General features: G+C 62.0%; 1 protein-coding gene across 1 annotated transcript; it reads left to right on the top strand.

Moving 5' to 3' along the window:
- Positions 1-4,723: 4,723 nt before the first annotated feature.
- Positions 4,724-11,075, top strand: LOC118678949. The gene is made up of 8 exons (XM_036355190.1): positions 4,724-4,977; positions 5,435-5,623; positions 6,478-6,613; positions 6,880-6,998; positions 8,242-8,391; positions 9,195-9,349; positions 9,833-9,977; positions 10,869-11,075. Exons 1-8 carry the CDS (start codon positions 4,849-4,851, stop codon positions 11,073-11,075), a joined length of 1,230 nt encoding a protein of 409 aa, XP_036211083.1. The 5' UTR covers positions 4,724-4,848.
- Position 11,076: the final 1 nt, after the last annotated feature.

Raw genomic sequence — 11,076 nt, 5'->3', positions numbered from 1 at the left:
ACGGGGGTTTCTAAGGCGGGGGGTGGGGGGTGGGGAACGTCCGGCCCGCGGGCCGGGTAAGGCCCCCGAAATCCCTCGGTCTGGCCCTGCCAAGGCGTCGGGGGTCAGTCCGTTAAGTGTTGGGCCAAGTCCGGCGGCGCCTGTTTTTTAAAAATATTTGTATTGATTTCCGAGAGAGAGAGGGAGAGAGAAACATCCATGAGGAGAGAGGACCGCGGACCGGCTGCCTCCTGCTCGCCCCCTGCTGGGCGTCGACCTGCAGCCGGGCCTGTGCCCTGACCGGGAATCGAACCCCAACCTCCTGGCTCCGGGCTCCTCAACGGCTGAGCCAGGCCGGCTGGCGAGCAGGCTCCTGTTTAAGGGGCCCTTGTGTGTGGCCCGAGAATGAGGTTATAAATGTCCAAAGGGGCAGGAAAAACGCACCCCACCCCTGACCTAGGGGGTGCTCGTCTGGGGACCCCAAGGGCAGGGCGAGGAGACCCGGGTCAAGCAGTAGCTCCCGGTCCACAGCCGTGTCCCCGGGCCGTGTCCAGGCCTCCGGGGGCCCCTCTCCTAGGGCAGCTGGGATTGCGAATTGGGGACCAGGACAGGACGGGACGGGGGGGGGGTCTCTGCTCAGGGGGTTGGAGGGCCTCAGCGCGACTCCCGGGGGCAGAGCCATGGACGCCAGGACTGGCGGTCACTTCCAGGTCTGAGATGTCCTCCCACGGGGAGGGCCCTGGGGAGCTGGGGTGGTTCGGGCCTTCGGAGGGTCCCCCATCTTCCACAGCGAGGGACAGGGAGGCTGGAGGGGTGACCCGGCCCGGGCGCTGCTCAGCCGGCTCCTCTCCTCGCCCGGGCCCAGCGCTGCCTCCCGCGTCCTGGCCCGTCCAGCGCACCCGCTGCGTCCCTCCTGGGAAGGACCGTCTGCCCGGCCCGGCCTGGCCCCCGTCGTCATCGGGAGCTGCAGGCCACTGTCCACAGATGAACCCCGACCCCAACAGGCCGAGAGCCGGCACCAAGTCCCGGAGGCACGCCCCCTGCCTGCCTAGCCTGACAGGTGAGCCGTGGGCCCGCCCGGTCTCAGCCATGGCCACCGCCCTGCCCTCCCTCCAGAGAGAGGTCCCCGGACGGACGGACGGACGGACGGATGGCTTAGCTCAGTGATGGCGAACCTCTGACACGTGTGACACGCGAACTCATTATTTTGGTTGATTTTTCTTCATTAAATGGCATTTAAATTTATAAACTAAATATCAAAAATATACGTCTTTGTGTTACTATGGTTGCGAATATCAAAAAATTTCTCTATGTGACACGGCACCAGAGTTCAGTGAGGGTTTTTCAGAATCCTGGCACGCCGAGCTCACAAGGTTCGCCGTCCCTGGCTTAGCTCCTCTCATCCTTGCGACCAGGACAGATATGTCATCTCCCCGCTTGCACCCCCGGGAAACGGAAGTGGGGGCTCCCCTTTGCTGAAGGCCACGGGCTCATAGAGAGGAAGGCCTGAGCTTTGCATCTGGCGGTTTGACATTTCGCTGCGGACCTGGGGCTCCCCTTGGCCGGGGCTCGGGGTGTGGCCTGGGCGCACGTGTGGTTTCGGGTCCGGCGCTGACACCGTCTCTGCCCTCTCGCTTCATCCCCTCCCGACGCCCCTTGGGGTGGACGGGCTCTGTTCTCAGCCTCACGTCCTCCTGGGCCCCTGCTCAGGGAGGGTGGCCTGGATGGAGGCTTTCCCACCCCATTACAAGGGGGGGGTGGTTCCAAGGCTGATCTTTAAAAAATATATTTTTTTATTGATTTCAGAGAGGAAGGGAGAGAGAGAGAGAGAGACACATCAATGATGAGAGAGAATCACGGACCCGGTGCCTCTTGCATGCCCCACACTGGGATGGAGCCCGCAACCTGGGCCTGTGCCCCAACCGGGAATCGAACCCGACCTCCTGGTTCATAGGTCGACGCTCAGCCACGGAGCCACGCCGGCCGGGCTGATTCGGGGATTTAAGCCCGTTCACACTCAAGAATGTCAATGCCCGTGTGGGAGCAGCGTTGTGGCCGCAGGGGGTGACCCCGAGGTCTCCCTCTTCCCACGCTTCCATCCCTGGCCGCTGGCGCTGAAACCCCTGAACCAGGCCCCGCATCCTTGTCTTCCCACTGAGCTTCCGAGGTCCCGGCGGGGCCGCGGGCCTGGAGGAGCGGCTTCTCAGAGCCGGGGTCCCCACTCCTCCCCCCAGGGTCCCTGCTGGTTCCTGGGGCTCCGGGCAGAGGGTGGGGAGGGGCTCTGCTCCCCGGCGGCGTCTCAGGGGGCAGCCGAGCCCCTTGCTCCCTCCCGGTGATGTCCCTTTGCAGGATTGCGCCAGTCGGAGAGAGAGGCCTACCAGTCCATCCTGAGGTTCCTCCGACCCGGAGAAATGGTGAGGGCGTCTTTGGGGACGTTTCCTTTCGAGAGCTGAGCCGGGAGCAGGAAACAGAGGCCGCCTCCTGGGTTCTTGGGTGGTTTTTTTTGTTTGTTTTGGATTTTTTTAAATCCTTACCTGAGGGGATATATTTATATTTATATTTTTTATATTTATATTTATATTTATATTTATATTTTTTATATTTATATTTATATTTATTAGTATATATTAGTATATTTAATATTTTTTATTGATTTCAGAGAAGAAGGGGGGAGAGGGAGAGGGAGATAGAAGCATCTATGATGAGAGAGAATCAGTCATGGATCGGCTGCCTCCTGCACGCCCCCCACTGGGGATGGAGCCCGCCACCCGGGCCTGTGCCCTGACCGGGAATCGAACCCTGACCTCCTGGTTCACAGGTCGACGCTCAACCACTGAGCCACACCAGCTGGGTCTGAGGATATTTTTTCCATTGATTTTTTTTTTTTTTGAGTGAGAGTAGGGTGGGGCGGGGTGGAGAGAGAAACATCGATGTGAGAGAGAGACATCTATTAGTTGCCTCCCGCTTGCACCCTGACTGGGCTAGGGGATCAAGTTCGTAACGAAGGTACATGTTCTTGACTGGGAATCGAACCCGGGACCCTTTGGTCTGCGGGCCAACGCTCTAACCACTGAGCAATCTGGCCTTGGGTTTGGCCTAGGAGCCCTTGGCTGGGAAGCACCTGGGTGCAGCCTGTAGGCGCCTCCCCACCCGGGCGTGTGGGGTGGTCAAGACCCCAGACTGGTTGTTGCTCACAGACCCTGAGCCTGGGGCCCCGGGGGCGGCAGAGGGGCCGGGACCCTGGGGAGCGCCCGGCCGGGGGGAGTCAAGTGAGCACCCACACCTGCTGGTCTGAGGGGGGCTGGGCGTGAGCCTCCCAGGTGTGGCCGGGAGCAGGCGGGGGTCGGGGGGCAGACGGCTGCGTGCTCTGTCCTAGTCCGAGTTGGACAAGATGACGTTCCTGCGGGCTGTGGACACCCTGGCCGGCGCCGTCCGCGCCCAGGCCAGCGGCTCTATGAACAATTACATACCCAAGACCCTGCTGGCCAAGAAAATCGAGGTGAGGGAGGCCCGGCCCCGCTCCCCTGGGCGGGAGGTGGCCCCCTGGGCTGAGGGCGCAGGTCCCAGGCCTGAGGCCAGCGCCTCTCTCTTTCTCTCTCTCTCTCTCTCTCTCTCTCTCTCTGACGGGATCCCTGACTCTTCCCGGCCCTCCAGACCCTGATGCTGGAGGAGGGCGGCGGCGAGCTCTTGACCAGCAGCGTGCGTCAGCAGGCCATGCTCTCCATCGTGGCCCTGAGGTTCCCCCTGCGCCCCACTCCGGCCCCGGGGTCCCCCTGCTCAGAACACGGGGTTGGGAGGAAGGGCAAGGGTTTGGGGGTGTGGGTGTCAGGGCCCCATGACTGCCCCCTCACCTACCAGCATCCGGGGTAGGGGTGGGACCCCCGGTTCCACTACTGGGAGCCTTGGAGGATGTGGGTGTGGGGAGGGCTCTGAGGGGGAGCTCACGAGAAGGGTTTTGGGGTTCAGGACCCCATCGTTCCCTGTGCCCCCGAGACAGCAGCTGAGAAGGTCCCTCCGCGAGGTCCCAGGCCCCGGACCCGGCGCCCCCCACAGCCCCCCTGTCCTTCCCGCTGCCCCCCCCAGCCAGGTGGACCCCCCCTTCCACCTGGACCAGAAGCTGGACCTGGTGAACGCGGCCGTCGCCTGCGTGTTCTCGCTGCCGCTCATCGTGCCCAGCCAGAACCGGAAGGAGAGCGCCAGCCTCTACCTGCAGGTGAGCCCCCACCCCCTGGGGCGCCCCGACGTCCAGGCCGGCCCCAGCGCCGGCAGTCTTTCCACTGCACTGAGCTGCGTCTTAAATTCGTCTAATACGTGTGGGCTGCTTCCGTGGACTTCTTAAAACTATGTTTTTATTGATTTCGGAGGGGAAGGGAGAGGGAGAGGCAGAAACACCAACAGTTAGAGAGAATCGTGGACCGGCCGCCTCCTGCACGCCCCACACTGGGGATCAAGCCTGCAACCCTGGGAATGTGCCCTGACCGGGAATCGAACCCTGACCTCCTGGTTCATAGGTTGATGCGCAACCCCTGAGCCAGCCGGGCGGGCCACAGCCTCCGTCTCAAGAGCAGTCTAATGAGGAAACCCGGGTTCTTAGGCCTCGCGGATCATAGAATACCAAATCCTCCCGGTTTTTCGAATAGAAGTTCCCTCGATCCAGTGGAACGACTCCCATGGGGAGGGTCCCGGGGGCTGTGTGTGAGGGGAGAACCCCGACGTGCCCGCCTTCCGCTACTTGGCCGTCCTTTGGGGAGGGGGCCCGGAGCTCGGGGAGCCTGGAGTGTGGCGGCCGAGCTGGAAGGGCCCCCACTTTCTTGGCCCCTGAGGAGGGCCCGGGGGGTGGGGGGTTGCCCAGGAGCCGACGGGGACACCATGGCTGTCTGTCCCCCAAACCCCACGTGTCCTGTTTGTCAGACGGTCCAGGCCTTAGATGACATGCTGCAGGCCCTGGTGATGGACGGCCGGGACCCCAACATGGCCATGCTGCAGAGGATGCTGGAGGTGAGTGTCGGGGAGATCGGACAGGGACAGGGGACGGGCTGGGGGTCCCACCGGCCCAGGGGTGGGGAACCGTTTTTCTGCCGGGGAGCCTAGCCCCAAACAACGGGGCCCAGTCCCTAGCGTACCCCAGGGAGTCCAAATACCCATTTAGAGAGAGTGGAAGGGAGAGGGAGAGACAGAGAGAAACATCGATGTGAGAGACACACATCGATGGGTTGTCTTCTGCACGCGCCCCAACCAGGGCCCGGGCCGGGGAGGAGCCTGCAACCGAGGTCCGTGCCCTTGACCGAAATCGAACCCGGGACCCTTCAGTCCGCAGGCCGACGCTCTATCCACTGGTCCACACTGGCCAGGCCCATCTGTGTGTCTCTTTGGCCTTCTGTCGTCAGGGATGAGGGCTCAGGCCGAGGCGGGAGGGGCCGTGGACGGAAGGTGCTGACGCCCCTCCTCCCTCCAGATCGTCCTGCCGTGGCTCACGATGTCGGAGAAGGAGCAGGAGCAGGGCCGGGCGGCCTACACCATCTCCCACCTGCTGCGCTTCACCTGCAACTTCCCGGAGCTGTTGGTGAGCCAGGCGGGGCCGGCTCAGCCTGTGGCTCTGAGGGCGGCACCGGAGGGTGGGCAGGGCGCTGCTACTGCCCGGCTCGTGCCTTCTCTGCTCCTGGGGGCATTGACTGCGGCTGAGTGAGCCCCGATGGGCAGACACGTTGGTGGGGGGCCTTGGCCTAGACCCGTGGTCGGCAAACCGCGGCTCGCGAGCCACATGCGGCTCTTTGGCCCCTTGAGTGTGGCCCTTCCACAAAATACCACGTGCGGGCGCGCACGGACGGTGCGATTGAAACTTCGTGGCCCGTGTGCAGAAGGCGGTATTTTGTGGAAGAGCCGCACTCAAGGGGCCAAAGAGCCGCATGTGGCTCGTAAGCTGCAGTTTGCCGACCACTGGCCTAGACCTAGATCCACAGCTAATGGGTTTCAGGGGTTTTTTTTTTTTTGGTTTTGTTTTTATGGATTTCTTGTTTTTCTCTGTGTGTGTGTGTGAGTGTGTGTGTGTGTGTGTGTGTGTGGTTTTGGGTTTTTTTTTTTTTAATCCTCACCTGAGGACATCTTTCCATTGATGTTTAGAGACAGTGGAAGAGAGAGGGAAACCCAGAGAGAAACATATCCATTGGTCGCCTCCTGCACGCGCCCCGACCAGGGCCCGGGCCGGGGAGGAGCCTGCAACCGAGGTCCGTGCCCTTAACCAGGATCGAACCCGGGACCCTTGGTCCGCAGGCCGACGCTCTACCCACTGAGACACACCGGCCGGGCAGTTTCAGGGGTTCGGCTGCCCCATCTCCCTGGGGGCTGAGGCGGAAGGGCTCTCCCTGTGTGGAGCTGGCCAGGTGGGGGCTGCCTACGGGGTGGTGATTGAGTGAAGGTTGGGGAGGGGGCCGGCGGTCCTGGTGGGGAGACGCTGCCTCCAGAGGGTGCCCGGGGGACCGCCGCCGCCTCTTCCCGCAGCACCTGGCGGACTTCTCCATCAGCGGGAGGCTGATGGCCACCTTGGGCATCTTCTGCATGAGCCGCAGCCCCGACGCCAGTGCGGGGGCCTCGGAGGGGCTGCACTACCTGTTCAAGGTGTTAGTGCTTCACAGAAGTAAGTGAGGGGGGCCCCTGGGAGGTGTGGGGGGGCCTGTGACTGCAGCTGGGGGAACCCACTGACCCACCAGCCCAGCTCAGTGAGGGGCGGGTCCCGATGGCCAGGCACTGGCGAGCTTTTGCCGCAGGAACTCAAAACCCATGCCTGCTTCCCCCGACCCTGGGCCTGGGCGCGCTCCCCGTGCCGTTGGTCACACGTCCGTCCGTCCATCCGGATCTGAGTGGAGGGGCAGGGGCCAGGCTGTGCTCCTTCTCCCCGTGGAGGCCCTGCCCTGACGGCTGCTCTGGGTTCAGGCATGAAACACAAGACGGAGCTGATCCTGAGGGAGCTGCAGAAGCATTTCCGTGGGGAGTGGCTTGTCTACATCGAGGACCTCGCCATGGTAACGCTCCCTGCCCACGGCGTGGGGGGTGCCCGGATGGGGAGCGTGCGCAGGGGAGAAGGAGGGCCTGGCCGGGGCCACAGAGGCATAACCCGCCCCCGCCCCCCCAACACATACACACAGACAGACACAGGGGCATGTCCCCAAGGAAGGCCCATCCCCCTAGCCCAGTGACGGCGAACCTTCTGAGCTCGGCGTGTCGGCGTTTTGAAAAACCCTAACTTCACTCTGGTGCCGTGTCACATATAGAAATCTTTTGATCTTTGCAACCAGAGTAAAACAAAGACTTCTATTTTTGATATTTATCTTATATATTTAAATGCCATTTAACGAAGAAAAATCAACCCCAAAAATGAGTTCGCGTGTCACCTCTGACACGCGTGTCACAGGTTCGCCATCGCTGCCCTAGCCTCTAGGCTAGCAGCACGCGGTTGATTGAAGTTTGAGGTCACACGTTTTTCTGCGCTGCAGTCAGACAAGTCTTTCTAAGATACAAATGCCAGCCTGGTATTCCCCATCTGACTCTGCACTGACTCCCAGATTTTCTTTTTTAAATAGATTTTTATTGATTTCAGAGAGGAAGGGAGGGGAAGAGAGAGAGAGAGAAACATCCATGATAAGAGAGAATCATCGATCGACTGCCTCCTGCACGCCCCACACTGGGGATGGAGCCCGCAACCCGGGCCTGTGCCCTGACCGGGAATCGAACCCTGACTCCTGGTTCACAGGTTGATGCTCAACCCCTGAGCCCCGCCGGCCGGCCGGGCCCTTCTTAGCATGGCTCACACTCACCTCGATCAGCTGTTTACCTGATGGTCAGTTCCATGAGGGCAGAGGCGGCGGGCGTCTTGTGTGCGGTCCCCTGGCTCCCGGCAACAGGGCCAGGCCGCCTGGGGACTCAGCCCTGGGGAAGCGCCCGGAGGATGTGCAGCCTCAGACACGAGGCCCTTGCTGCCGGCGGCCAGTCGGCTCACTCTGAGCATCAGACTCACGTCCACTGGGCCACCTGACGGACTGGGTTCCAAGTTCCACACGGAAACGCCTTTTGCATGGTCCCCTGTGTCGCGTGGTCCGGGCTCTCGTTCCTACCCGGGGGGCGTCAGCGCTGGAGGCTCCTGGTGCTTGGCCAGGGACCGGCCCCCGCTGCACCCTGGTGGCTGGACTCTGGGCGTCCAGAGGCCTCAGGGGACCCCAGGGCTGGGAGGCCCCACGGCAGCGGCCACAGCGCCTTTTCTTTCTCCAGTTCTTCAGGGAATTCCTGAGCCCGGAGGAGAGGATGGACGCCGTCATGGTGTTCATGGAGGCCATGGCCAGCGACAGGGAGGACGACGTCAGGGCCGCGTCCAAGATCCTAAGAATGACCTTGAAGTCCTCGATGCCGGAAATCGGGAAGGTAGCAGACGTGAGGGGCTGGACGGTTCAAGGCCAATGTCAGGGTTCCTTCTTCCTGTTCTTTTTTAAAAAAATCTTTTGATTTCAGAGAAGAAGGAAATGGGGGGAGGGGGGAGAGAAACATCAATGATGAGAGGGAATTGCCAATAGGCTGCCTCCTGCACGCCCCCTACTGGAGATCAAGACGGCAACCCCGGTCAGGGCACATGCCTGGTTTGGCTGGATCCCCAGTAGGGGGCATGCAGGAGGCAGCCTATTGGTGGTTCTCTCTCTCTCTCCCTCTCCCTTCCTCTCTGAAATCAATAAAAAATATATTTTTAAATTTCCGTTGATCTGCACCCTGCCCTCTGCAGGGGTGCCTGGCTATGAGGGTGCCCGGCAATGGGGGTGCCAGCTATGGGGGTGCCCAGCTATGAAGGTGCCCGGCTATGGGGGTGCCCGGCAATGGGGGTGCCCGGCTATGGGGGTACCTGGCAATGGGGGTGCCTGGCAATGGGGGTGCCTGGCTATGGGGGTGCCCGGCTATGGAGGTGCCCAGCTATGGGGGTGCCCAGCTATGGAAGTGCCCAGCTATGGGGGTGCCTGGCTATGGGGGTGCCCGGCTATGGAGGTGCCCAGTTATGGAGGTGCCTGGCCCTGGGGGTGCCTGGCTATGGGGGTGCCTGGCTATGGGGGTGCCTAGCTATGGAGGTGCCCAGCTATGGGGGTGCCCGGTTATGGAGGTGCCTGGCCATGGGTCTCCTGATGAGCAGGGGTTGGGCATCCAGGAAGGAACCTTTGTCTCCCCCCGCCCTCCCATCTCAGGTCCCGGAAATGGTGGAATTCATTTACCACAATATGAACAAAATCACCGAGGCCACGGCCCAGGAGACCATGAGGAAGGTCCTGCAGCTGCTGGCCCAGGCCTACGCCGACGACGTCATCCTGACGCTGCTCCAGATGCAGGACCAGTCCCACAGGTGGGCCCCCGGCCAGCTCCAGGCGCGAGCCCCACAAACTTCTGATTCGCCCCTTCTCAAATGGATCCGACTCCTTTTTGTCCCTAATCCTCACCGGAGGACGTTTTCCCGTTGATTTAGAGAGAGAGGGGAAGAGAGAGGGAAAGACAGAGAGAAACATCGATGTGAGACAAACACATCGACTAGTTGCCTCCTGCACGCGCCCAGACCAGGGCCTGGGCTGGGGAGGAGCCTGCAACCGAGGTAGGTGCCCTGGACCGGAATCGAACCCGGGGCCCTTCCGCCCACAGGCCGACGCTCTATCCACTGGGCCACACGGGCCATTTGCTCCCCTATGGGTTTCCTGTCCCCACTTCGCTTTCTTCTGCTCGCATCGCATCGGGGTGGTGGCCTTGCTCTGCCGGCTGTGAGTTTGATGGGCAGCGGGCGGGGAGCCGCGGGGCCCCCGGAGGGTGACAAGCCGCTGCGCTGCTGCCTCCGCAGGGGGAACCGCAAACCCTGGGAGATCCTGGCGTCCATTCCGCAGAGCTACGTGGTGATCATGGAGCACCTGCTGCGGAGGCTGACGGTGCACCTGAAGCACAGGGCGCCCGAGGCCAGCGACAGGACGCAGATCTCCCCGCTGATAGTAGGCGGGCGCTGGGGCTGGGCGGGGCCATGTGGCTGGGCGGGGCCTTGGCTGGGCGGGGCCCTGTGGTTGGGCGGGGCCATGTGTCTGGGCGGGGCTCTGTGGTTGGAGGGTGCCCTGTGTCTGGGCGGGGCTCTGTGTCTGGGCGGGGCCCTGTGGTTGGGCGGGGCCATGTGTCTGGGCGGGGCTCTGTGGTTGGGCGGGGCCGTGTGTCTGGGCGGGGCCCTGTGTCAGGCGCTGGGCGGGGCCGGCCTCCTCGCTGCCCCGGCCTTGCTGTCCTGAGCTCCTTGGGCCGACGCCTTCTCCTCTCTGTCCGGTGGGCAATTGCAGAGTCTGGGGTGCGATCCGTGGGAGGGTTTCGCAGTCCACCGTGCCTCCTAGGGGGACAGGGTAGCTTCTATTTCTCCCCAGGGGGCTTAGGGAGGACCGACACCCCAGGCCCTGTTAACTCTCTAGGATGGTGAGACAATAAGCAACGGGCAGTGGGGGGAGCACTTTACTAGTAAAATCATGGCATTCTGCACAGCCCGTGTGGCTCAGCGGTGAGCGTTGACCCAGGAACCAAGAGGCTTCCAGTTCCATCTTGGCCAGGGTGCATGCCCAGTAGGGGGCGTGCAGGAGGCAGCTGACCCATGGTTCTCACTCATCATGGATGTTTTTCTTTCTCTCTCCCTCTCCCTTCCTTTCTGTAATCAATAATTTTAAAAAAAGCATTCTAAAGGGGGAAAAAAAAAGAAAAAAGAAATTAAAATAATAGCATTCTAGGAATTTCCCTTGATGTTTCCTGGCTCTGATGCCTGGGATTTCTGGACCAGCCTGTCATGGTCACTGTGGGTAGACCCAAGAGCTGAGACCAGCGTTGCCCACGCGCCCGCTCTCCGTCCACCCCAGGCCACCAGGGCCATGCATGAGCTGCTGCTGGAGCCCAGCCGGCGGATGGAGGTGCAGACGCTGTTCCCGCCTCTGTTCATGGCGCTGCTGATCCAGACGTCCTTCCTCGTGGTGGAGGGGGGTGCCGAGGCCGCCGGGGGCAGCGAGCATGCCACCAAGTGGATGGACCCGGTCAGGTACCTCTGGTCCCCAGGGCCCACCCTCTGAA

The sequence above is a fragment of the Myotis myotis genome, unplaced genomic scaffold (assembly GCF_014108235.1).
Source record: "Myotis myotis isolate mMyoMyo1 unplaced genomic scaffold, mMyoMyo1.p scaffold_m19_p_21, whole genome shotgun sequence".
Classification (NCBI taxonomy): domain Eukaryota; kingdom Metazoa; phylum Chordata; class Mammalia; order Chiroptera; family Vespertilionidae; genus Myotis; species Myotis myotis.
The sequence above is the reverse complement of the archived record's forward strand: the minus strand, read 5'-3'. Positions and strand labels throughout refer to the sequence as shown.